The 26531-nt window shown below is 46.1% G+C and overlaps 3 protein-coding genes across 3 annotated transcripts; 2 read left to right on the forward strand and 1 right to left on the reverse strand.

The window, feature by feature from the left end:
- The first annotated feature begins 11460 nt into the window (after nt 1–11460).
- Nucleotides 11461–11850, forward strand: LOC123455988 (late cornified envelope protein 1A-like). The gene has a single exon (XM_045138007.1). It carries the CDS (start codon nt 11461–11463, stop codon nt 11848–11850), a length of 390 nt encoding a protein of 129 aa, XP_044993942.1.
- A 764-nt stretch (nt 11851–12614) lies between these two features.
- On the reverse strand, nt 12615–13037 carry LOC101610562 (60S ribosomal protein L23-like). The gene has a single exon (XM_012950882.2). It carries the CDS (start codon nt 13035–13037, stop codon nt 12615–12617), a length of 423 nt encoding a protein of 140 aa, XP_012806336.2.
- Nucleotides 13038–24130: 11093 nt separating this feature from the next.
- On the forward strand, nt 24131–24367 carry Lce6a (late cornified envelope 6A). Its single transcript, XM_004667066.2, has one exon. The coding sequence runs from the start codon at nt 24131–24133 to the stop codon at nt 24365–24367; it is 237 nt and encodes a 78-aa protein (XP_004667123.2).
- Nucleotides 24368–26531: the final 2164 nt, after the last annotated feature.

Genomic DNA, 26531 nt, shown 5'->3' on the forward strand with positions numbered 1-26531 from the left:
CTGCTCTCATGCCAGGAATGGGATTCAAAGCCCAGGTCCTCAGGAACTGATGGATCTTCAAGTTTTTCTTTCATGGAGGAACTCACTGATATGGAAACCTCCTGTGGTCCTTTGCAATCCCGTCCTATAGGTCAGAATCATCTTGTAAGTTATGGCAAGGGTAAAGGCTTGCTCTTTCCTCTTTAAAAAGACCATTAATGACAGCCAGGCATGGTGGCACTCGGGAGGCAGAGGTAGGAGGATCATCGTGAGTTCAAGACCACCCTGAGACTACATAGTAAAATCCGGGTCAGCCTGAGCTAGAGTGAGACCTTACCTTGAAAAACAAAAGCAAAACAAAAAGACTATTAACGAGATGACTTTAATTGGAAAGTTCCAGAGGATAGAGATATTTGAAATAATTTCCTACTCTACTTACCCTACTCTGACGTGGGTATATTTTATAACGTTACTCAGCCTTCATTCTCTGTTACTGGACAGCAGACAGTAATACTCATCTGACTTACATGGGCTTCCTTGGCTTCCCAAGATGATGATGATGATGATGCTGTGAGAGGCTGAGAGGGTTGGAAGTACAGGCCCTGGAGCTGACGTTTCTGATGGTCACTGATGCGCAGAGGGCCGCAGTGGACAGGTGACCTTGCAGCCCTGGGTCTCACACGTGCTCCTCTCTCCCTCAGGTCCGGAACACTCACCAGCGGTCATGTCCTGCCAGCAGAGCCAGCAGCAGTGCCAGCCCCCTCCCAAGTGCCCCCCCAAGTGCCCTCCCAAGTGCCAAACCCCCAAGTGTCCCCCCAAGTGTCCCCCTAAGTGTCCTCCCGCGTCCTCCTGCTGCAGCCTTGGTTCTGGGGGCTGCTGTGGCTCCAGCTCCGGGGGCTGTTGCAGCTCCGGGGGTGGCGGCTGCTGCCTGAGCCACCACAGGCCCCGCAGGTCTCTTCGACGGAGGCACCAGAGCTCTGGCTGCGGGGGCAGCGGTGGTGGCAGCAGCTGTGGCAGTGGCCAGCAGTCCAGGGGCCGTTGCTGACCTGGGCCTGGAGAACTCAGCCATCGGTGGAGGAGGAAGGCTCGTGCAGAAGACCGTCCCCTGACTCTGCTCACCTCTCATGCTCCTGTTGTCCACATCACGGCACCTGAGAAATGGAGACCTGGTGGAAAGTTCTGAATTTTGCCCAGACTGCCAAACCACCCACTTTTTTCTTTGCCGATGAAAAGCCGCCCCTGCCCAGCCTCTCCTAACCCTCATCCAGCTTGTTCTGCACCATGCCCACAGGCCAGCGCCAGCGACTGCGGCTCAGCTGCCCAGATCAGGGTTGTGGTCACAAGCTGGACACTGCACAGAGCATGGTGGTCAGTGCTCAGTCCCCCCACATGGGCACTAGCTGGTGCAGTCCACTCTGGCCAACCTAGCCTCACATTTGAGCTACTTTCTTTTTCTGATTATACTGTTTGCTCTTTTTTTTTTTTTTTTGTTTTGTTTTTTCGAGGTAGGGTCTCACTCTAGCTCAGGCTGACCTGGAATTCACTATGGAGTCTCAGGGTGGCCTCGAACTCATGGCGATCCTCCTACCTCTGCCTCCCCAGTGCTGGGATAAAAGATGTGCGCCACCACGCCCAGCTGGTGTTTGCTCTTTTATGTTGGCAGTAACTGGGGTGTTTTCTTCTACAAGCTGACATGAAAGGAGAAAAGACCAATATAGCTGGCACTTTGTACTATATGAAATTGGTGGACAAGCCAGTGACCAGTTAAAGGGAAAGTAACTGATTTCTTGTTAAATATACACTCTCAGTAGTCTGATTTGACATTGGGTCTGAAAGGACAGAATGAACATGATATGGTGATTTCTCTTTGAAGTTTTTGAATATTGTTATTTCTTTTCTAATGTTTATTTATTATTATTATTAACATATTTTGTATGGATACATCATGGGTTGGTACCCTCTTTGCCCTCGACCCTGCCCCCATTCCATTTGGGAACACTCCTCAGTGGGATTGAAGGCATTCCCCATGGGGTTATGGTTTAGTAGATGAATTTTTTTCATTTGCGAATGAATGAAAGTAATTGTTTTCTTTAATCTTATGGTTTTGATACTTACCAGGCATGAGAAACAATGAAATATATTTTCTGTACTAGTTTAATAATTAAATAATGGGGTTGGAGAGATTTCCCAGTGGTAAAAGGCCCTTGTTTGAAAAGCCTGATGACCCTGGTTTGAGTTCCCAGTACCCACATGAAGCCAGATAGGAAAAGTGGTACATGCATTTCGAGCGTATTTGCAGTGGTTAGAGGCTCTGCTGCACCCATATTCTTTCTCTGTCTCTCTCCTTGCAAATAAAATTTTTAAAAAGAAATAAACTTGGCTGGAGTGATGGCTTAGCGGTTAAGGCACTGACCTGTGAAGCCTAAGGACCCATGTTCCACTGACCAGATCCCACATAAGCCAGATGCACAAAGGCGAGGCAAGTGCAAGGTCGCACATGCCCACTAGGTGGTGCAAGTGTCTGCAGTTTGATTGTATGGCTGAGGCCCTGGTGCACCAATTCCCTCTCTCTCTCTCTCTCTGTCTGTGTCTCTCTCTAAAAATAAAAATATTAAAATGAATAAATAAATAAATAATGCATTCTTTGAAAAAGGTTATAAGAAGTATAAGCCTTATTTGTCAGTTTTCTTCATGCTGGTTCTAGAGAATGGCGGAAAATATTCTCATGTATAAATTTAAAATGATTCTCAATACCCTGAGCACACTAAAGCGTCTATTAATCTAGGATAAAGATGTTATGTTGTCATGACCAACTAAGAAAGAAGTGATTGAAGTTATTTCAATACACATACTTACATTCTTGCCTCATTCTTAGCTTCCAGGTCTCAGCCATATCTACTTCTAAGTTTTTTTCAATATATTTTATTTATTTCTTTTAGAGGAGGGGCATTCCAAGGCCTCCAGCCACTGCAAACAAACTCCTAATGCATGTACCGCCTTGCGCATCTGGCTTACATGGGTCCTAGGGAGTGGAACTGGGGTCCTCTGGCTTTGCGGGCAAACACCTTAACCACTAAGCCATCTTCTCTAGCCCTACTTCTAAGTTTCAATAACAACCCACAAAAGTTCATCTTCTCTTTAATAAAGATTCTCTTTCCAAAGTGAATCGAGATCTTTGTTATTATACAGTCAAGGAAATACTAGTTTTATGAGGGTCCAAACCTGCTGAAAAACTGTTTCATGAGCTTTTTGTGAGTGGGGGCTGATAGGAGTGGGGGGGATATAAAACATCTGCTAGTCCCAGAGAGGTCATCAGTGACAGACCAAAGTCACAGTTGCACTCAGGTCTAGCTTAGTGAGCCAAGAAGCCTGTCAGGCTTCCTCACAGGAACATAGGTCATGGGTTACTTACAGAGCGTAGGTGACCCCAGTGCAATGACATCACCAGAATGTCTCCCTGAGCATGGATGATGACTTCCCTTCTCCAATTAACTTTCTATATGCTTTATACGCTAGTGCCCTTTGACCCCATATGCAACTGGGACACAATTGCTACAGCTAGGGGCAAGACCTAGGAGGAAGTGGCCAAGATGACGAAACAAAGAGGCAGTAAAAAATACATAAAATAAAAAAATTAAAAGTGGACATCGCAATTAGTTTATAGAAGCAAAAGGATTCTAGAGAAAACTGTGAACAATTATGTGCCAAACAAATGCAATATTCCTAGAAACATTAACCTCCCAAGATGAACTCATGAAAGCACCAAAATCTAGCGAGGAGACAGACTGGGTATCAGTAACCTCACCCTAAAGTACATTACAGAGCCCGAGTGTTTCACTGGTTAAGGCTACTAAGCATGTGAAGAAATATCAAGATTATTTCTCTTCAAATTCTTCATAAAAGACTATGAGGAGACGTTTCCAAACATGTTCTGTTAAGCACGCATGTCCTGGACGTCAGAGTCTGGGCATAAAACTACAGATCTGTGACACAAATAACATTAGAGGATTAATAAAAATTTCCCAACCAAACGTTAAGCAGAGAGCATTCAACATATATATCAAATGTATAATATATACCCTGAGCAATTATAAATATCCTCGAAATAATTGAAACAGATTAAAACAAAGCTATTAAGCTTACATTTCCTGATTCTAGAACTCATTACAAATGTAAAGTAACAAAAACAGTGTGGAATTAGAATAAAATTAGACATACTGACTGGCAGAAGTGGAAAAAAAAATATGAGTGTAATAAAACCTATATGCAAGCCCTCACATATAGGTAAAGTGACCCTTGGCCAGAGTGCCAAGGTCATTCGATAGCGAAAACTCAATCGTTCCATCAGAGACAATTGGGAAAGCTTGATACTTGCTTGTGTTCATAGGAGATCGCTATGAGGATGAATTATAAGAATGAACTGTGGGGTGAACTATAAGAATGAGATGTGGGAACAAACTATAGGAACATTTTACAAATATATATATATATACATATATATATATATACACACACACATATATATATAGTTTTAGATTTATTTTTATTTATTTATTAGAGACAGAGAGAAAGGGAGAGAGAGAGAGTGAGTGAGAATGGATGTGCCAGGGCCTCCAGCCACTGCAAACAAACTCCAGACGCATGTGCCATCTTGTGCATCTGGCTTAAATGGAACCTGGAGAATAGAACCGGGGTCCTTAAGCTTCATGGGCATGTGCCTGAACTGCGAAGCCATCTCTCCAGCCCTGTAGAAGCATTTCTTATGGACCTTACAAATAACTTCTTTTTCAAAACTTCTGTGAGATGCTAAATCCCGTACTTGTAACTTGCCCTAAAGTTAATCTTACAAGTTTGTAATTTGCCCTCTTAAAGTGACCAGGTTTCCTCTGCCTTGGTGTACCATCGCCCTGAACAGCACAGATGATTAATAGTCACCAGCAATGTTCAGAGATGCTGACTGACCTTAAGCTAATGCTCCTTGGCCAGTTTCCACAGTGACCACCTGGTGGGGCTCTTGACTCGAGCAAACACGTGAGGAGCCCTGACTATAGTATTGAAAATGATGAGGTCACTGCTGCAGTCAGGTCCGCGTTGCCCGCAGAAATCACCCAACCATGAGCAGCTTGTGGGGATAAAGAGGTTTATTTTGGCTTACAGGCTCGAGGGGGAAGCTCCATGACAGCAGGAAAAACGATGGCATGAGCAGAGGGTGGACATCACCTCTGGCCAACCTAAGGTTTACTGTAGCAACAGGAGGGTGTGCCAAACACTGGCATGGGGAAACTGGCTATAACACCCATGAGCCCGCCCCCAACAATACACTCCCTCCTGGAGGTATTAATTCCCAAATCTCCATCAGCTGGGAACCTGGCATTCAGAACACCTGAGTTTATGGGGGACACCTGAGTCAAACCACCACAGTCACTAACGGGCCCACAGATCTGTTGAAAAGAATGGGTGGGCTTAATGCCGTTGCATTTGTGGGGGGGGGGGGGTGTGTGTGTTCTGGATCAGCAGAGTCCAGCAGGTCACAATCCTAAATCACTTCCTTTAAAAAATATTTGAGGATTATCCAAAGTTGCAAGTTCCATGTTTAAAATTTTCAAATTCTCCTAATATTCTTTTGAAAATATTTTTATTTATTTGAGAATAGAGACAGGGGAGACACAAACACACACACACACAGAGAGAGAGAGAGAGAGAGAATAGGTGTACCAGGTTCTCTTGCCACTACAAATGAACTCCAGATGCATGTGCCACTTGTGCATTGGGCTTTATGTGGGTCCTGGGGAATCGATCCAGGCTGCCAGGCTTTGTAAGCAAGTACTTTAACCACTGAGCCATCTCTTCAGCCCCTTAATATCATTTTTATTGAGAATCTTAATGCATGAATATCCTATAATTTGATCATCCTTTCCTCTAATTGTCTTCCTCCCACTGTACTGAAGCCCCTCTCCTTTCCAGGTACACCTTCTCCTAATTGACATCTCATACTTTTTGCCCTCCTCCATTACTACGACAAGATGCTGATAGATTCAATATTGTGCAGGACTTATGGAAGTAACAACGGCCTGCAGTCACTGTGAGGTCACTTCCAGTACAGAGGATAGTGCCCCAAAGCTCTGTTCCCCACCTTCTGGCTCTTACCTTCCATCTCTCCTTCTGCAATGTCCCCTGAGCCTTGGAGAATATGACAGAGATGTCTCATTTAGTGCTGACTACAACAGCCTCTTATTTTCTTTAGATTTTTAAAATATATTTTAACTTTAATTTTAGAAAGAGAGAATTGGTATGCCAGGGCCTCATCCACTGCAATCAAATGCCAGATGGTTGCGCCACCTAGTGGGCATACCGATCTTGCACGTGCCTCACCTTTGTGCATCTGGCTTATGTGGGATTTGAAGAGTCAAACATGGGTTCTTAGGCTTCACAGACAAATGCCTTAACTGCTAAGCCATCTCTCCAGCCCTTTAACAAGTTTTGATTCGTCCCAGCATCCACATTGATTCACAAAAAGAAGTTTCTCTGGCCAGAGATGAGAACAGCTCTAATATTTTTTCCACCACCTCTGCTGCAATGTTCCCTGATCCCTAGTGGGTATGATAGATTTGTCTCATCCAGTGAGGAGTCTACCCAGTAGTCACTGCCAGCTGTACAAAGAAGCTTCTCTGGCCAAAAGTGAACATAGATTGAACCTGGGGGCACAAACAAATATTCAGAGAACTTACTTTTATTTTTTAGTATTTTATTTATTTATTTGAGAGAGAAAGAATAGGGGTGCCTGGGCCTCTAGTCACTGCAAATGAACTGCAGACCCATATGCCACCTTGTTCCTCTGGCTTTACAAGGATACTAGGGGATCGAACCTGGATCCTTTGTCTTTGTAAGCAAACGCCTTAACCACGGAGCCATCTCTCCAGCCCTGTTGGTGAGTGTCTAGCTTTGTAATTCAGTGGGATGCAGAGCACCTTTCAGGATGGTGGCAGATTGCCGGCAGGAGGGAGGTCCTCAGCTCAGTTCGGCTTGATCTCTCCCAGTGCTCTGCGATCAAAGCGGGCAGTGTCTTGTCTTTGGCAATGGTGTCCTCCATCGAGCTTCCAGTGGGCAACCATGAGCATTGGCGATACCCTGCGTTGTTTTGGGGATGATCATGAGTCCCTGTGACAAACAGCACTGGGAAGGGGGGCTTGTCCTATCCCTGGCAGTGGGATTTTCCTATAACAACCTTTGATTTCTGGGCACGGTGTTCTCCACCCCAGCAGGCACTTCTGCCCCAAACAGCTTTTTAATTAGTTAATGAAAAGTAGGTTTCCATATGGCTTATTCATAACATCTTTAGTTTTGTGCAACCCCCATTCCCATCATCTTCTTCCCAGACCCCACTTCAACTTGTACCCCTCTGTATTCTGCGTCGCTACTGACCTATCTTCTGTGCCCTCCGCTGCACCCTCTTTTCCCCTTCCATCCTCTTCCTTCCCCTGCACCCTCTTTTCCCCTTCCATCCTCTTCCTTTCTAGTTTCTTGGCCTCTACTACTGACTCATACCCCAACTTCCATACATACCTAAACATTCGAAGCCCCAAGATCTCCACATGAAAGAGAACATGCAGCGTTTGCTTTTCTGAGCCTGGCTTGCCTCACTTAATATCATATTTTCCAAATATATTCATTCTCCTACGAATTTCATAATTTCACCTTTCTGTATATCTAAATAAAGCACTACGGTGTACATGTACCACATCTTCATTATCCACTGGAGTGCATCTAGGCTGATCCATTTCCTAACTAGTATGAATAGAGCAGCAATCAACATGATTATATAGGGAAATGTAGAGTCCTGAGGGAATGTGTCAAGGAGAAATAGAGCTGGGTCCTTTGATTTATTTCTTTTTAGCTTTTGAAAAGCCTCCGTACTGATTTTCACTTCGGCCTTGCACCAACGGTGCCTAAGGGTTCCTCGTTCTCAGGCCCTCAGCAGCATTTGCTGTCATTTTAGTTTATTTTGTTTTGTTTTTGCTAATAGCCATTCTGACTGGGGTGAGATGGACTCTCAAAGGAGCTTTCAATTGGTATTTCTCTGATATCTAAACATGTTAACAGTTTCTAAAGCATTTCAAGCCCTTTGTGTTTTTTCTTTTCATAACTATCTGTTCAGTTCCACTGCCCATTTTTTGACCGGGTTGTTTGATAGTTTTATTGTTTCACTGTTTGAGTCCTTTGGTATTTTCAGTATTAATCCTCTGTCAAACATATAGCAGACAAAGATTTTTCTGAAGGCCAACTCTTGACTTGGCTGATGGTTTCCTGAGCGGTAGTTTCATGAGATCCTGTTTGTGGAGGGCTTGTCTGATTTCCTGGGCAGAGTCCTATTCAAAACGTCCTTCCCTGCACCTTGATCGTGAAATGCCTTACCTACTTTTCCCTCTAGCTGTTTCAAAATTTCAGGTGTTACATTAACTTGGAGTTGGTTCTTGGGCCTGGTGAAAGACAAGCATCAAAATTCATTCTTCTGGGCTGGAGAGATGGCTTAGCGGTTAAGCGCTTGCCTGTGAAGCCTAAGGACCCTGGTTCGAGGCTCGGTTCCCCAGGTCCCACGTTAGCCAGATGCACAAGGGGGCGCACGCGTCTGGAGTTCGTTTGCAGAGGCTGGAAGCCCTGGCGGGCCCATTCTCTCTCTCCCTCTATCTGTCTTTCTCTCTGTGTCTGTCGCTCTCAAACAAATAAATAAATAATTTAAAAAAATTCATTCTTCTGCATATAGATATCCAGCTTTCCAGGCACCACTCATGGAAAATGTTATCTTTACACCAATGTGTGTTTTTGGTCTCTGTCAAAAATCATTTCTGGCCAGGCATGGTGGCGCAAGCCGTTAGTCCCAGCACTTGAGAGGCAGAGGGAGGAAGATCACTGTGAGTCTGAGGTCACCCTGAGACTATATAGTGAATTCTAGGTCAGCCTGGGCTAGAGTAAGACCCTAAATAAAAATAATAAAAAAGAAATCTAGGTCAGCCTGGGCTATATTCAGAGACTCTACCTCAAAACAAACAAACAAACAAACACAAAAATTAGGTAGCTGTACTTACATGGACTTATGCTTGAATCTTCCACTGTGGTCTACTGAGCTACATGTCTGGTTTTCTTCCAATACCTTGCTAACTACGTCTCAGTAGTATAACTTGGAATCTGGGGTGGTGATACAGCCAACAGTCTTCTTGTTGAAGACATTCTGAGGGTTCACAGCTCTTTGGTAGATCCATCTTAATTTTAAAATTATTTTTCTATTTGTGTTAAAAATGGTGTTAGGGCCTGGTATGGTGGCGCATGCCTTTAATCCCAGCATTCAGGAGGCAGAGGTAGGAGGATCATCTTGAGTTCAAGGCCACCCTGAGACCACATAGTGAATTCCAGGTCAGCCTGAGCTAGAGTGAGACCCTGCCTCAGGAAGAGTGTTGGAATTTTGGCTGGCATGGCACTGAATCTCTGTGTTGCTTCTGGCAGAAAGCCATTCATGACTGCCATTCTTCTAGTCCATGAGCAGGGACGTTTAGTCCGTCCCTGGTGCCTTTCCACGATCTTTCCGCAGTGCCTCAATGTTTTCTTTGAAGAGATACTTCACTTCTTTGGTTAAGGGTAAGATATTTAATTTGGGGGTGGTGATAGGTAAAGGGACTGTTTACCCGATTTCTCAGTGCATTTGTCATTGGCATATAGACGTGTCTGTGCTGAACAAGGTCTTTGTCTGTGCAAATGCACACACTAGTGACAAAGCCACCCAGGGCGGCAGTGTCCGTGGACGCGAGTCCCCATGCAGAGGACCTCCGGGTGTTTGTCGCCCAACCTTGGACCATGCTAGGGAGAAGCAGCCAAGCGACTGACGGCAATGAGACACTCTGAAGGCAGGCTCCCTTCAGGAATGTGAGGTTAAGGATGCCAGGAATTCACTCACTCACCTCGTGTCTACACCATAGTCCAAGCTAGATGCAGCATCCCCGAGCCCGTGGAGGAAGGATGGAGAGGAATATCCAGTCACCATCAGTCACGGGACCGCATGGTGTCACAGCCTGGGGTGGGGCCCGGCGGCAGGATAAAAGGACTCAGGGACAGAGCAGCTCCATCCACTCGCCTCCTGAGGGACCTAGAGATCTTCTTCTGCCTGTGACCTTGGTAAGTGTTTACTGGGGGCAGGAGAAGAGCCTTCCTCCTGGGACTAGCCAGAGCCCAGGTGGGGGTGGGGTGAGGCCATGCTTCAAAGACCACGTTAACTGAGCAGATAGTTTGGTAGGTGGAGGCAAAGGGGCCTCTGACACCCATGGGAGGCATTCTTGTGGGTTGGGTACCTGTAACTTCTGGCTCAATAGAGGACGTGGAATTCACTATGTCGTCTCTAGGTGGCCTCAAACTCACGGTGATCCTCCTACCTCTGCTTCCCAAGAGCTGGGATTAAAGGCATGCGCCACCACACCTGGCAAGAACTATACATACTTTTGACAGGATGTAGGAGGGGCGTCCACCTATAACCACACAGCCTCAGCTCAGCATTACAGAGAAAGGCCTGAAGCCAGGACAGGGCATCAAGGAATAAGTTTGAGCTCAGAAATCGCACAAAGCCACAGTTGTGGCACATGTTTGCCCACATATAAGGATGGCTAAGGTGATACCTGTTGGTTAACTGGTCAGTATGGTCAGGTGGAGAGCTGAGCTCATCGTTTCCTGAGCAGGGATCGTATCCAGACCATGTCTGCTATAATCAATAAGTTTACTGGTGTTTGCTTTGAGGGAGTAAATCACTGATTTCTGTCTCATTTTCTCATGTAACCATCTCATCACCATCATTACTATCTTGAAAGTCCAAATAGGTCACATGAGAATTGCCATTAATCATACAATAGCAGTGAACCAAACTCAATGATGTTAAAAACAATGTCCAAGTCACTGACTACCACCTGGAGGAGGAAATTATTCCAATTCTGTCTTCAGACTATCCTACCTCCCCAATTTAACATTCATCTCAGGAAAAAAAAATGTACTTTGAAAATGTTTATTTATTTATTTGAGAGAGAGAATGAGAGAGACAAGGAGGGATTGGGAACACCAGGGCCTTCAGCCACTGCAAACAAACTCCAGACACATGTGCTATCTTGTGCATCTGGCTTACGTGGGTCCTGGGGAATTGAACCAGGGTCCTTTGGCTTTGCAGGCAAGCACCTTAACCACTAAGCCATCCCTCCAGCCCCATAATGTACTTTGGAAAAAGCAAAATTGCTGCTTCCTGTCTGTCAAAATTTGCAAGATGATTGTATTTGCAGGTTAGCATTGCAAAGGATGTTTGGGGTTATCAGAAGTAAAACCAGGAGACCTTATGCTTTTTTTTTTCCCTTGAGTCCCTTGTATGCTTACAGAGCCAGATTGGATGGAGTGGTCTCCCAAACCCCCTGACTTGTGCTCCTCTCTCCCTCAGGTCCGGAACACCCACCAGCGGTCATGTCCTGCCAGCAGAGCCAGCAGCAGTGCCAGCCCCCTCCCAAGTGCCCCCCCAAGTGCCCTCCCAAGTGCCAAACCCCCAAGTGTCCCCCCAAGTGTCCCCCTAAGTGTCCTCCCGCGTCCTCCTGCTGCAGCCTTGGTTCTGGGGGCTGCTGTGGCTCCAGCTCCGGGGGCTGTTGCAGCTCCGGGGGTGGCGGCTGCTGCCTGAGCCACCACAGGCCCCGCAGGTCTCTTCGACGGAGGCACCAGAGCTCGGGCTGCGGGGGCAGCAGCGGGGGCAGCAGCGGGTGCTGTGGCAGCAGCGGTGGTGGCAGCAGCGGGTGCTGTGGCAGCAGTGGGTGCTGTGGCAGCAGCGGGGGCAGTGGCCAGCAGTCTGGCGGCTGCTGCTGACCTGGGCCGTGAAGACCCCAGACCAGCAGTGCAGGAGGAAGCCAAGCACAGAAGACCCACCACAGCCTGTTCCTCCCTTGACTTCTGTTCACCCAGGAAATAAAATCTTGTGGAAGGTTCTGAACGTGCCCCTGGGTGGCACAAACCTTCTTCTCCCATGTTATAAAATAATAAAGTCTTCTTTACCGATCCTCACCGGACTCTTGCTCATTCTGACCAGCGTCAGCCCCACAGGGCAGTGTTGGTGACTGCGGCTCAGTGCTGCCCTGCCTGGGTCAGAAGCCTGGGTCAGTGGGTGAGCCCACCTCACCCTTTTATGCACAGGGAGTGGGCACTTCCAGCCCGTGAGTTGATCCTTGGGGCTATTGTCCTTTTCTGTTTATTGTGGGACTGGGGAGATGGCTCAGGGGCTGAGGACACACTTGTGATGCAAACATGAGGACCAGAGTTCAATTCCCAGCACCCACATAAAAAGCCAGATGTGGCCATGTACAGCTGTGACCTCACCAGTGAGGCGGGCCTGTCTGATTTCACACATTTTCTTTTCCTGTGTCTGTAATTCCTATGGTATGCTATTCCCAGCACCTGACATGAAGTGATCTCCAGCAAGGTTAATGTTCTCATTGTAAGGGAATGCCTGGGGCAAGGCGAGTTCTCATCAGTGGAAGGAGATTGGCTGCTTCTTTTCTTTTCTTTCTTTTTTTTTTTTTTTTACTTGGAGCAAATACTTTTTAATGGGTATATTTTACAAACACACTGGAGGGTCATACAGTGCTGCCTGCCTTGGATACAATCCTGGGCCACAAGTCTGCCCACTCCTTTGCAACTGTTCCTGTTATGGCAGAACCTTTCATCTCGCCTTTATTGTTTACGATGACCCCTGCATTATCTTCAAAATAAAGAAATATCCCATCTTTTCTTCGGTATGATTTTTGTTGCCGAATCACCACTGCTAGATGGACCTTCTTTCTTAACTCTGGTTTCCCCTTCTTGACTGTGGCCATCACCATGTCACCCACACCAGCAGCAGGAAGTCTGTTCAGGTGTCCTTTGATCCCCTTCACAGAGATGATATACAGATTTTTGGCTCCTGTGTTGTCCACACAGTTGATCACAGCTCCCACTGGAAGACCCAGGGAAATCCGGAATTTCGCACCACAGAACCCACCACGTCCTTGCTTGGACATCGTGAACACCCGGAAAAAAGTAAAAAAGTAAAAAAAAAAAAAAAAAAAACCAAAAAAAACAAAAAACCAAGATTGGCTTCTTATTGAATATTTACTCAAGAGACTGTGATCCTGAAATGAGTGACCATCATCAACATGAAAGAGTCATTTTCTTTCTTTCTTTCCTTCCTTCTTTCTTTCTTTTCTTTTCTTGTTTGGTTTTTTGAGATAAGGTCTCACTCTAGCCCAGACTGACCCAGAACTCACTATGTAGTCTCAGGGTGGCCTTGAACTCATAGTGATCCTCCTACCTCTGCCTCCCGAGTGCTGGGATTAAAGGCTGAGACACTACACCAAGCAAATGTGTAGCCCAGGCTGGCCTTGAACTCCTGATCCTCCTGCCTCCACCTCTTCAGCAACATCCTGCCAGTGTGCGCCACCACAGCTGGATCTTTTTTTTTTTTTTTTTTTTTTAATGGGAGGAAGAGATTTATTTCAAGCTTACTGATCCAGGGAGGTTCCATCATACGGCAGAAGAAGCTGGCTCCCAGTCATAAGTCCATGCAGAGAGAAAAGCCACCAGCAGCCGGCAAACAAACACAACCTGGAGCGGCAAGCAGGCCCCCACCAGAGCACACAGCTGCTCTTTGACACTTTGGAGCTGGAGTCAGATCCACCCCTTGTGATGCATTAGGGCTGGACCCCAGGACCCACGCCCAGTGAGACCTCCTCCAGCCAGGCAGCTGGAGATATAAGTTACAACTTTAATGAAACACTCGAAGGTTGGAGAGATGGCTTAGCAGTTAAGGCGCTTGCCTGTGAAGCCTAAGGACCAGTGTTCAACTTTCCAGATCCCATGTAAGCCAGATGCACAAAGATGAGGTGAGTGCAAGGTCGCACATGCCCACTAGGTGGCGCAAACATGTGGAATTCAATTTTAGTGGCTGAGGCCCTGGCACTGCAATTCTTTATCTCTCTCCTTTCATTCTCTCTCTCTCTCTCTCTCTCTCTCTCTCTCTCTTGCTCTCTCTAAAAAATAAAATAAAACACACTCCAGTCTAGGGGAGAATCAGACTCCAAGAGAGAGAGGGGCAGATAGGGTGAGAGGGCGAATGGGCACACCAGGGCTTCTAGCCTCTGCAAATGAACTTCAGATGCATGAGCCACCTTGTCAGCTGGCTTAAGTGGATTCTGGGGAATCAAACCTGGGTCCTTAAGCTTCACAGGCAAATGCTTTAACTGCTAAGCCATCTTTCTAGCCTTTTTGTTTGTTTTCTTTTGTTTTTGAGGTAGGGTCTCCCACTAGCCCAAGCTGGCCTGGAATTCACTATGTGGTCTCAAACTGGCCTCAAACTCACAGCGATTCTGCTACCTCTGCCTCCTGAGTGTTGGGATTAAAGACTTGTGCCACCACACCTGCCCACCATTGCGTTTTTTGACATACATACACAATTCTAATAGTCTGCTTCCCAGATAAACGTGACTTCATTGTTTTATTGGTATTTGCTTGAGTGTTATAAAGCCGAACATCTTCCCATTGGATGGGAGTCTGTTTATGAATATGTAAGTGAGAAAGAACAGATTGCTTTCTTTGTAAGTCAGGTGTTTTTTTTTCTACTGGTGTTTCTGTTTTAATTTTTTCAATTTTTATTTATTTATTAGAGAGAGAGAGAAAGAAAATGGGTGCACCAGAGCCTCTAGCCACTGAAAACAAACTCCAGACACATGTGCTTCTGGCTTACATGGGTCCCTAGGCTTTACAGGCAAGTGCCTTAACTTCTAAGCCATCTCTCCAGCCTGTGTTTTAATTTTTAATGCTTGTTTCTATACTGGGGATATTACTTCTTTGTTGATATTATATTTTGTATAAATTTTCTTTTAGATTTAGAATATCAATTATTTACAAGAAAGATTTTCAGTTGGAAGATCTAAATTCAGGAGTGTGCTGGTCAGTGGCTCAGAAATGAGGAGATAGGAAAGTAGTTTAGGAACATTATTAATTTACAACAGGTTTTCTCCCTTAGTATCTCACCGGGTTTTTTTGAAGTTTGAGAAGACGAGACAATGAGCGTTTAGGAGAAATACAATGTAGATGAATAAATGACTTAGGAAATCCCGAACTAGACAAAAAATGTTTATCAAATGGTCCCAAAGCTCCTTGGCGGTCAACGTCCAGGCCTCAGGGACAGCTCCAGAGATATTACCACGTTGCTGAGTCATCCGCCTCAGACCAAGTACAAGGATGTATCCACCACTGAGCTGTCTCATGACAGGAGCATGGACCAGGCGATATCTTCTCCACATCATTCCAGGAACCAGGAACTGGGTCCCTGCGTGAGCCAAGGCCACGGCATCCCAGCCGCATACCCATAACTGAGCCCACTGGAAAAACCTGAGCAAGTATCACAGGCAGGGAAGATGGAGACAGATCTCTGATCTCCGCGTGGTGATGGGGCCGACCTCGTCACTGGGCCTGTCTCAGAGTGTGTCCCCGGTGAGGAAGCCCCAGGCAGCGTGTGTTAGCTATTTGCAGACCATAGAGTCACGTTACTGCTAGCCACAACATGCTTGACAATATAATAACCACTCCACTCAGAAGCTCTAGTTACTGATGGGAATAGGAGATATAAGTGCTGCCAGAAAGGTTTGCTTCAATTGCACTTGTAAAACTACATCATATAAAGGGTAGCAGAGTGAGATTTAAAGAGGAAAAATGCCAAGGAAAAAAATGCGGGGTTAGAGAAGGGAGGGGCGGGTTCAGAGTTGGGCTTACTCCAGTTCTCCTTGGGAGCAAAACAAATGGGATCGGCTGTGCACGGTCTTACTGCAGAGGCACAGTCAGTGCCTCACAATGGCCCAGATCATGAGCATAATGAGGAACATCCAGGTCTCTGAAATGAACCCCCAAACTAGGCACAGTTGTAGAAGGAGGGATATTTATTGAAGCTTACAGGTTCAATTCCCCAGGACCCACGTAAGCCGTGTGCACACGGTGGTGCATGTGTCTGGAGTTCATTTGCAGTGGCTAGAGGCCCTGGTGCATCCATTTTCTCTCTCTTTCTTTCAACATAATTAATATAAAATATGAGAGAAAATTTTTAAAAATGACTGAGGGCTAGAGAGATGGCTTAGCAGTTAAGTGTTTGCCTGTGAAGCCTAAGGATCCATGTTCGATTTTCAATTCCCCAGGATCCACATAAGCCAGATGTGCAAGGTGGCACATGCACCTGGAGTTTGTTTGCAGTGGCTGGAGGCCCTGGTGCGCCCATTCTCTCTCTATCTATCTGCCTCTTTCTCTCTCTGTCTGTTGCTCTCAAGTAAATAAATAGGAATAAACAAAAACATTATAAAGAATGACTGAGTCTATGGGGCCATCCATTTATCACATTCAAACTACCACACTGGCCCAAGTGAGTCATTGCAATGTGTCAATGAGAAAGAACTATAAAAAGACCATAGTGGACAGGGTGACCTCTGTGGCCTGGGTCTGACTTGTGTTCGGCTCCCCCTCAGGTCCGGAGCATTCACCAGCGCACACGTCACACCATCACAGATAGCAGCAGTACCAGTCCCTTCCAAGTGCACCCCAAGTGTCCCACCTCAAAGTACCCCTGAAAGTGGCCCCCTAAGCGCCTTGGTTCTGGGGGCTCTGCAGTTCTTGGGGCTGCCGCAGCTCTGGGGCTAGGGGCTGCTGCCTGGGTCACTCCAGGCCCTACTGAGCTCAGTAGCAGCCATCACTTGAGAGGCTCCAGCTTGGGAAGGGGGAGCAGCCAGCTCCAGCTTGGGCGAAGCAAACAGTCAAGGAATTCCTCTTCCTCTTCCTGGGCTTCACTGCTATCTTAGATGGTCCTGTAAAGGTTCTGATCTCTGGTCCAAGGCATCCTCCTATTCCGCAATCTCGAAACCTGATATTTTCACCTAAAACTTACCCGCTAACCTCTGACGCTAGCCACCTATGGACTTTGGAATCTCCAAGCCACGGGCTCCGGCTCCCTTCCCACCTCATCCTACAGTGCGCAGGCTCACGTCAACAGTGCAGGGAGGCGTCTTCCCAGCTATTCCTTTCCCGTCTATTCCTCCCCTCCTCTTTGCCCGCTGGGTGGATGCCTTAGGAGTGCTAAGGCACGTGGCTAAGGGTGGGAGATGGAGGGGAAAACCCTCTGCCTCATAGACTGTGTTAAGTGTTGGACAAAACCCTGTGCAGCCTGGGGCCAGACTCCTGATGTCCCTCATGGACTCGGTGCCTTGAAGTTTGAACTCACCTCAAAGTCTGACTGAGCAGTTTCCAAACTCGGGGGCGCAGCGGAGAGCTGAAGCGCATCACTTCCCTCCACTGGCCGGTTCTTCCCCCGTGTATAACACTGCCCAGCTTACTCCCCAAAGTCACCTCCCTTCAGTCAAAGCAAACTTAGAAAACCAATAATAAACTTTGTCAAAAAAGACTGAATTTTAGTGACAATTCTAACTAGAAATATACTTTTGACATGGGGGAAGTAAGACAGCAGTACTTTAAATCCATACTAAAAGGATTCAGAACTTAAAAATAAGTCAATTCTTCCCTTTTTCTCCTGAATCCCAAGAACATTTTTAAGGTCAAATAGTTCATCCTCATTTTTTAAAGAAGTCCTGATTTTTAAATTTTTAAAAAATTGTTTAGTTAGCTATTTCACACTGGATTTAATGTTGCTAATTTTACTTGGTGCTTACATATATTAATAAACATCTTATGAAGTGGATAAATGATCAAGATCTTGTGCTTTTTAAAAGTATTTTATTTATTTATTCATTTATTTGAGAGAAACAGAGAGAGAGAGAGAGAAAGAGAGAGAGAGGAAGAAACAGACAGAGAGAACAGACGTGCCAGGGCCTCCAGTCACTGCAGAAGAACTCCAGATGCATACACCACCTTGTGCATCTGGCTTCTGTGGATCCTGGGGAATCAAACCTGGATCCTTAGGCTTCGGAAGCAAGTGCCTTAACTACTAAGCCATCTCTCCAGCCAGGCCTTGTGCAATCTATGGAGAAGCCTAAGTGTTTGGCAGGAGCATGCTGCTACACATTTCCACAGCTGCTGTGATTATTCTGAGCTCTAGATGGCCCTGTGTCTGTGCTCAGTCGGTCAAGATTCACAGTTCTCAGAGGGAATCTTCAGCACTCTGCCGGGCCCCCCACACAGCTGCTCCTGGACCATGTTGAGCCTGCAGGAGGAGGATACTCCTCTAGGCTTCGGTAAGAAGAGAGAGCTCTGCTTTGGTGGGTGTTGAGTATCTTGTTTATCAAAGCAAAGATCCAGAGGCTCCTAAGAGCTCATCACTGAAGTAGACTTAAAACTCACCCACCACGGCTCAGGTAATTTGCAGGAAAAGAGGCAGAAAGAATGTAAGAGCCACAGGTTGAGACATCATGTCCAGAGGCATTCCCTACCCCCCAAAATAACTGCTGCTCCCACAACCCATAAACCCTATGGGGATATCTGCAACCCTGAGGAGGGTCCTCGGTGGGATGGGGGCAGGGACTAGGGAGAAGAGGGCACCAACACACGATGTATTCACACAAAATATGTTACTACTACTACTAATAATAATAATAAAGAGAAAAGAGAAGAGAGAGCTCAAACATCACACCTCCTCAGTGATTCATCCCTTGACCATCTCCTCAAAGAATACAAGTAAATAGGTTTTTCTATGTCAGAAAATAACTCCAGGGGGGCTGGAGAGATGGCTTAGTGGTTAAGCACTTGCCTGTGAAGCCTAAGAACCCTGGTTTAAGGCTCGATTCCCCAGGACCCACATCAGCCAGATGCACAAGGTGGTGCATGTATCTGGAGTTCATTTGCAGTGGCTGGAGGCCCTGGAGCACTCATTCTTTCTCTATCTATCTGCCTCTTTCTCTCTCTGTCTATTGCTCTTGAATAAATAAATAAAAATTAAAAAAATTAAAAACAGAAAAAGGAAATGACCTCAGGGAACCCCAAGATAATGTTTGCCACAAGGTGGTGGTTTTGCATATTCAGCTCTTCAGTCAGTCTTGATCCACTAGAGTTAATTTTCTAAAACGTGAGTCAGAAGTCAGCTTTATTCTTTTGCATATAGATTTCTAGTTGTTCAGTGGATTTGTTGATAGACTGAATTGATGGCTTTATTTTTTGACTCTCAATTTTCTTCCATCAGTCTTTATATGTAAAGGAATTCTTGGTTGACATTTGGGGGGGGGTGTTTGTTTTAGTTTTCTGGTAGTACATTTTGTTCCTCTCATCCATTTGTTTTGTTTTCAGCATTTTTGAGGTATCATGCTGGCCTCTGGGATAGTGAAAGAACAAGAGACTAACCCTTTTGATAAAAAGAGAGAGAGAGAGAGAAGCCACAGTATTCCTCCAACTTTCTGGTGACAATTTATTCTGCTAGAACACAGACTAAAAGGTCTAAGTTAAGAAGCAAGTCCTAATGATGGTAGAAACTTGGATCAGTCAGGGCAGTGGGACTGGGGTACAATCCTATCTGGTGGGAAAAAATAGGTTCAGAAGTTAACCAATCCCTATTTCCTAGGAAAATATGAACATGGTTGCATTTTGAAATAAGAAATGTTTGGGACAGTAACAATATAGATTTTTTTGACATTTTAAAATTGACTCTAACACAATCAAAGTCAAAACCCAATTGTGGTAAGGAACTATAATTGAGGTGTCTTCAAGTGTGGTATGGGCAGTCTCAACTTAGCTATCCAAACTGTAAAGTTTTGTCAATATTGGTGATGGAAATTTTTTAACCTAATAACTGATATGTACAATCAACCATGGCCTTCAATGAAAAGGGTCATAAGACGTATGAGTCAGAGCTCTATTCATGCCCAAAGCATTTACAACTGTTCATGATAGTAACCTATATGTATGGCGAGAAATACACACTCTGAATGGAATTGCGGTCAAGGAGCCTACTTCAGATGACATCAAATTTAGACCCTCGGAAGACAGATCAGAAATCAAGGGAACGTGGTGGGGAAACTCAGCAAAGGAAACAGTACTCAAAAACTAAAAGGTGAAAGGAAAGGAGGCAAGAAATGAAGGAATGAATTAAAAGATGGAGGTAGCAAGAAGAAAAGGAAAAGGAGAAGAAGAAAGAAAGACATTGAGAAGAGAGAGAGAAACAGACACACACAGAGAAAGAGAAAGAGAGGCTGGGAAGAGAAAGATAGAGAAAGATGAAAAGGACAGATAGAGACTAGAAAGGCAACAACCCCACTCATCCAGCAAAGGGAATGTGAGAAAATAAAATGCCTGAGGCTAAACATGAATTTACAAGATGGGGCTCAAAAATACAGGGCCTTGATTTATCCTAACGACACTTAACAATCCCACATAACAATCATAGAAAATATTGTTGAAAAATGAAGCAAGAGATTTAAAAAAATGCACTTGGTTGGGCTTTTACTTTGGGAATACCCAAGTGATGTAGGGTGCCTAGAACCAATGTGAGACAAGATTGAGAGAAACTTCACCTGAGGCTGAGTTTGTGGAGGTGACGATGGCTCAGAGACATGGCATCACGAAGAGGGTAGGAATGCAAAGACTTAATTCTAAGGGATACGAGCCTATGTCCAGACTAGAACGAACTTGACAGAACTTGAATGAAATGAAATGGAAGTTACCTCTCTCCAAACACCTACCACTCTAACTTGGCATGTTAAATAAGCTGATCCCACTCTTACCATAATGGTCACTTTTCTCTCTCTCCTCATTCTTGAGTTACTGTCTGGTGTAACATATACATTTGTTTGCTTTTGGGTGAAATCTTTGAAGTATGAAATGAGGCTTTGTTTAACTTGTATCTGGTTCATAGCCGATGCTTAATAAATATCAACCTACATAATTCTATTCATGGTCACAACCTCAGCCATGAAGAAAGGACAGGCGAGAACTGAGGAACATTACATTTCTGGGGTCTGTGTGCAGAACTGCTGGACTCGTAGTTCCATTTGGAGGACAAGATAACTCAAAGGGTTTAGACAAGGCTTGCTTCCTGAATTAGGGAAACTTGGATCAGTACACCCCCACAGAGGGGTGAGACTCACCGTAGTAAAAATTACTGTGTCTACAAGTTTCTGAGGGCACTTCGCGATGAGGCAAGTTCTGGTAGAAATGTGAAGGACGCAGGGATAGACCTAATTCACTCAGTGCAGAGCATTCAGGGCAGAACCCACAGCCCTTGGGTAGCGACCAGAAGAACTGAGTGCTTATCGGTGAACCGCCGGGAACTGCTCTCGTCTCTAATCTGAGTTTCGGTGCGTCGGGATTAGCTGGGCAGAGGAAGAACAGCTGCCTTGCGATCAGAGTCCCATCGCCTTCTACTAAGGCTTATTGCATGCAAGGCATGCTGAGGAGCAATCAGAGTTATTTCTGGTGCCCCAGAGGGCGGGGAAGAGTGAACAAGAGGAGAGAAGGAAAAGGAAGTGGAGGAAGAGGCTGTCTAAGGTCTGTGTGAGTCAGGCGGGCCTCTCTCTAGGATCTGTTCCGGGGAGATGAGATGGGCCTCATTCTCCCATCCATCTGCCGTTTTGTGCCGAAGTACATCTTTCCTAAACCACATCATCTCCAAGCCTTGCCGGCAAAAGCAAGTGAAGCCCACTAATCCTGCCCTGCTGGATTGGAGACGCCAGGGGCAGCTCCTCTTCCAACCTCGTTCTGCTTCCTACCCTACTCAGGCCCTTTCGATCCCTGCCTTCCCGTGTCCTCAGTCTGACCTCAGGCCTTGCAGGACTGTCCCTAAAATCAAATGCCTTATTTTCTCACTTAGTCAATTGCTTGCCAAGTGCAGAGTGTGAAGCGGGGGCATTACAGCACGGAGGCAAGCAACGCACAGTCCTTCCAACTAGCTTTTATTTATTTATTGGTTTTTCGAGGTAGGGTCTCACTCCTGTCCAGGCTGACCTGGAATTCCCTATTTAGTCTCAGAGTGACCTCAAACTCAGGGTGATTCTCCTACCTCTGCCTCCCGAGTGCTGGGATTAAATGCGTGTGCCACCATGCCTGGCTCTTTTTGGTTTTTTGAGGTAGGGTCTCACTCTAGCCCAGGCTGACCTGGAAGTCACTATGTAGTCTCACGGTAGCCTCAAACTCATGGCAATCCTCCTACCTCTGCCTCCTGAGTGCTGGGATTAAAGGCGTGTGTCACCATGCCCTGCGTTTTTATTTTTAAAATATTTTATTTACTTATTATTTATTTACTTAGTTGAGAGAGAGAGAGAATGGGCATGCCAGAGCCTCTAGCCACTGCGAGCAGACTCCAGACACATACCTTGTGCATCTGGTTTATGTGGGTGCTGGGGAATCAAACCTGGGTCCTTAGGCTTCCCAGGAAGTACCTTAACTGCTAAGCCATCTCTCCAGCCCCTTAACTAGCTTTGCCTGTGTGCAGTGGTTCTAAGATGGAAGCGCTTACAGGAGCGTGCTCCCGCTTTCAAACAGGGACTGTATCAATTTTCATTAATGATGAGGCAAAACTTTTCACTTTATACAAGGCATGTTTTACGCAGGATCCCTAATAAGCACACACACAGCCCCTCTGTGGCATTTCAGAGCCTATGCGTGTCTTAACCATCCACCCCACTCTCAGCCTGTTGCATAAGGCGAGGTCACCCACATTCTTCTCTGCACAGATTATGAAAGGGTATTCGCGAATTCCTTAGGCGAGACTGGTACTAAACAAAACTGGGTTGTGTCTTATTTCCCGCCTGCCTTCCCTGTGCAGTACAAACTCTATCCCAATTCCATGGAGATTAGGACCTTCAACAAATGTTCATGAACATTTTCTTTGTGTTGGGAATAGCATGAGGCTCCAGGAATGCAGAGGTGACCAAGACAAGGCGTCCTTCATCCAGGAAGAGTTCCCTTGAGGAGATCAGATATGCATCTAGGTCACTATGATCCAGGGCAACTGTGAGAGCTCTCCATGGAGTCTAGAGGGTGCAGAGTTCTGATGCGGGGAACCAGAACAGTCCTCTGGGGATCGTGGCATTGAGCTGGGTTGAACATGGGTGGTGGGTGGACAAGAAGGGTCTTCCTCAGACCTCATGGGTGGATAATGAAGCTGATCTCTCTTCGATCCTAAACTGAACTCAGTAACAGTTGTACCTCTGTCAGCCTCCCCCTTGATAACATGCGTACCCCCCCATCAGCCTCTTGCCCCCAGTCTTATAAGATTCGGCCAGTGTACTTGTTCCCACCCAAGATAAGCTGAAGGTCCCAGTCTTCTGCTCACTTGCTCATATGGCATTCCCTGGGAACACATGCCAGCTGCCAGCAGATGAGGAATGTCCCGGGCGTTGGGAAACACCCACGGATACCATCTGCTCTGTGGCTGCCTTCCAGTAACAGGTAGGCTGGAGGCTACGGCTGGAGGACATATAAAAAAGCCTCTTTCTTCTTGGCCCCACACGGCCTTCAGACTCCTTCTGGGAAGGCTGGTCTGCTCGTCTTGCTCTACAGTCAGGCTGCTCCTGGGTGGGGAGACAGACGTCACTCACTCTGGCTCTGCTTCTGCTGAGGCTGACTTGATTTCTCCTACTGTCTCTCCTGGGGTTGATAAGCCAGGTAGGAGAAGTTGGGAGCACAGAGAGGGGAAGGAATGTGGATGTGCCTACCAAAACACCCCAAATGACCAAAACAGAAGAGAGCCTGAGACACCAGAGGGCTGGAGAAACAGGGGAGACTCACAAGCTTAGAAACTTTAAGCCAGAAGAAGTCTGAATGGGAAAAAGAAAAAAAAGAGAGAGAGAGAGAGTAGACTTTGGTCGTGTTTTACATTTGGCCGTGGTGAACTTCAGCCTGGGGGAAGCAGGCTGAGTTTGGCTATTTGCCGATCCTTTTACGGGGAGAGGAGGAACTGATGAGTCTCCTGGGAATTCCCACCAGAATTTACTCTCCAGCATTTCCCCCTTCTGAATCCACGGTGCCTCTTCCTGGGATGGACTTCTGAAGGTTCATAATGCTGACCTCCACTGCTGGCGGCCACCAACTCCTGGGGACAGGAGACCCCCCCAAGCTCTGGGAGGGACCCTCTCAGCTCCCTGGCTTAACAATGATGTCCTTTTTCTTCCAGGCCTGGCGCGTTGGCTGAGTGATGTCACAGCACAGACAACAATCTTGGAAGCCTCCAGAGGCTTCCAAATGCTGCCCTCCCCGGGGCCAGGGCCCCTCTCTGCCTCCCTGCTCAGCTTCCTGTGGGTCCTCTAATTCAGGAGGCTGCTCCCAAAGGCCCAGCGCCCAGAGCTCCACTTACCCCAGGAGGGCTCGGCGCCCAAAGCCCCCCTGCCTCAGCGGCGGCACCATCTTGCCCTGCCGGGAGAAGGAATGCTAAGGGCACGGACAAAGTGGCGGTCTCTCCACCCTCAGAATCCCACTGGGAGACCTGTGCCCTCCACCTCTCATTTGAGCTGAGATCACTTCCCACTTGTCTGCTCCACCCACCCCTTCAGACCAAGGACAATAAAATTATCACCTGAAGCATGACGGTGTGACGGTGTGACGTCCCTGAGTCCTTGAGGCCCTGCGTGCTGTTCCTTCCCTCTTTCCCTGTAAAGGGAGTGATGTCCCCTCAGGGACAGGTGTCTGGGCATTTATGTCACAGCTATAAGCATCCTCGTGGCCCTGAACCCATTTCATTGCAGGATGCCAGCAGGAAGCTTCAGCGCAATGCATTCACGTTGCGTCCCCACTACACACGGGGGGGGGGGGGGGGGAGCATTGGCTTTGCTCTAGAAAATGTTACCATCCCAAGGAAGAAGTGAACGATACTCCAGGGTTACTTTAGGAAATTTACACTGATTGAAATACTTATTTTTATATCTCAATTGGGTCCAAAAGAAATTAAAGCAAAAAAAAAAACCAAACAAACTGTAGAAATAGTCAAGGGCGGCAGTGAGACGGGGTGAATTAAAGGTTGTTTCTGGGTCATGGAAGGAAAAATGAGAATAGGTAAGAACAGCCATTCAGAGATGAGGGCCCCAGGCTTTCTGGGATAGAAAAGCATAAACAGAGCTTTTAAGATAGGAAGACCGTGGTGGTGCCCGGGTGTGGGGGGAGGAAGGGGGAGGGAAAGATCTAACACAAACACACAGCAAATCCAGCGCTATGTCGGCAGGATGAACTTCAAGTAGACTGGAGTTCAAGTCTAAGGTGACAAACAAGGGACAATTCATAACTCAAACATCTAAGGTAGGTCAAACCAGCTGAGTTTAGTGAATTTAAAATATAAAATCCCAGCTACTAAAAGATTGTTCGTGGGCTGGAGAGACAGCTTAGTGGTTAAGGCGCTTGCCTGCAATGCCAGAGGACCAAGGTTCGATTCTCCAGGACCCACATAAGCCAGACGCACAAGGGGGCGCATGTGCCTGGAGTTTGTTTGCAGTGGCTGGAGGCCCTGGAGTGCCCATTTTCTCTCTCTCTCTCTCTCTCTCTCTCAAATAGATAAATTACTAAAACATATTTACAAAAAAAAAGATTGTTCCTCTGGGGAAGTCCAAGCCTAGGGGGTTTAGGGGCCTTTCAGGGAGTCTGCTATACATTTTAGGAGCCTGGACAGGACTCAAGTTTCAACTATGTTGTATATCAACATAAGTCCCATGTAAAGAGTTTTTATTCATGTATGTTTTCTGAGTATCTAGCCCAATATATTTTGGCTTACCACGTCCAATCCACAGGGTGTCCATTACCAGACCTTAGCCATCCTAGTGATGCTGGGACCTGATTTTACTTCTTTTATAACCTACATGTGCATGTGTCATAATTATACTTAATTATAATCTCATAGCTATAATTTTTCTTATTAAAAAGATGAAGCCTATTGTATAAAGATTTGCTAATACAGGAAGATGGAGGACATACCTCAGTGACAACGCATCTGCTTGATAGGTGTGAGGCACTGTCAGGAGATGAGGAGAAAGAGGAGATTATTTGATGCAGAAAAGCATAAGGAAGATGATGAAGATGGACCCAAAATCTTATCACCCCCAGATAATCATGATTTGGCATTTCTTTCTTTCTTTTTTTTTTTTTACCACTCTTAAACATCATAAAATAGGATCACTGCATGATGTTTTTAACTAAACTGAAACATTTAACTTTTAAAATTTTTATTTGTTTATTTGGGAGAAGAAGAGGGTGAGAGAGAAAGAGAGAAAGGCGGAGAGGGAGAGAGAGAGAGATAGAGAATGGGCACCCCAGGGCCTCCGGCCACTAAAATGAACTCCAGGCATATGCACCACCTTGTGCATCTGGCTAACGTGGGTCCTGGGGAATCAACTCTGGGCCCTTTGGCTTTGTGGGAAATGGTTCAGTGGTTAAAGGCACTTGCTTACAAAGCCTGATGGTCCAGATTCAATTCCCCAGTGTCTTCATAAATGCAGATGCACAAAGTGACACATTTAAATGGAGCTCATCTGAAGAGTTCAGAGGCATTTTCCCCAGTCTCTCTCTCATTCTTTCTCTTGGCTTATAAATAAATAAAATATTTTAAAATAATC

Source organism: Jaculus jaculus, chromosome 19, assembly GCF_020740685.1.
Source record: "Jaculus jaculus isolate mJacJac1 chromosome 19, mJacJac1.mat.Y.cur, whole genome shotgun sequence".
Lineage (NCBI taxonomy): Eukaryota > Metazoa > Chordata > Mammalia > Rodentia > Dipodidae > Jaculus > Jaculus jaculus.

Bases quoted from the DNA above. Each gene is read 5' to 3' on its own strand.
- LOC101610562 (XM_012950882.2), bottom strand. From the start codon at position 13,037: ATGTCCAAGCAAGGACGTGGTGGGTTCTGTGGTGCGAAATTCCGGATT.
- LOC123455988 (XM_045138007.1), top strand. From the start codon at position 11,461: ATGTCCTGCCAGCAGAGCCAGCAGCAGTGCCAGCCCCCTCCCAAGTGC.
- Lce6a (XM_004667066.2), top strand. From the start codon at position 24,131: ATGTCACAGCACAGACAACAATCTTGGAAGCCTCCAGAGGCTTCCAAA.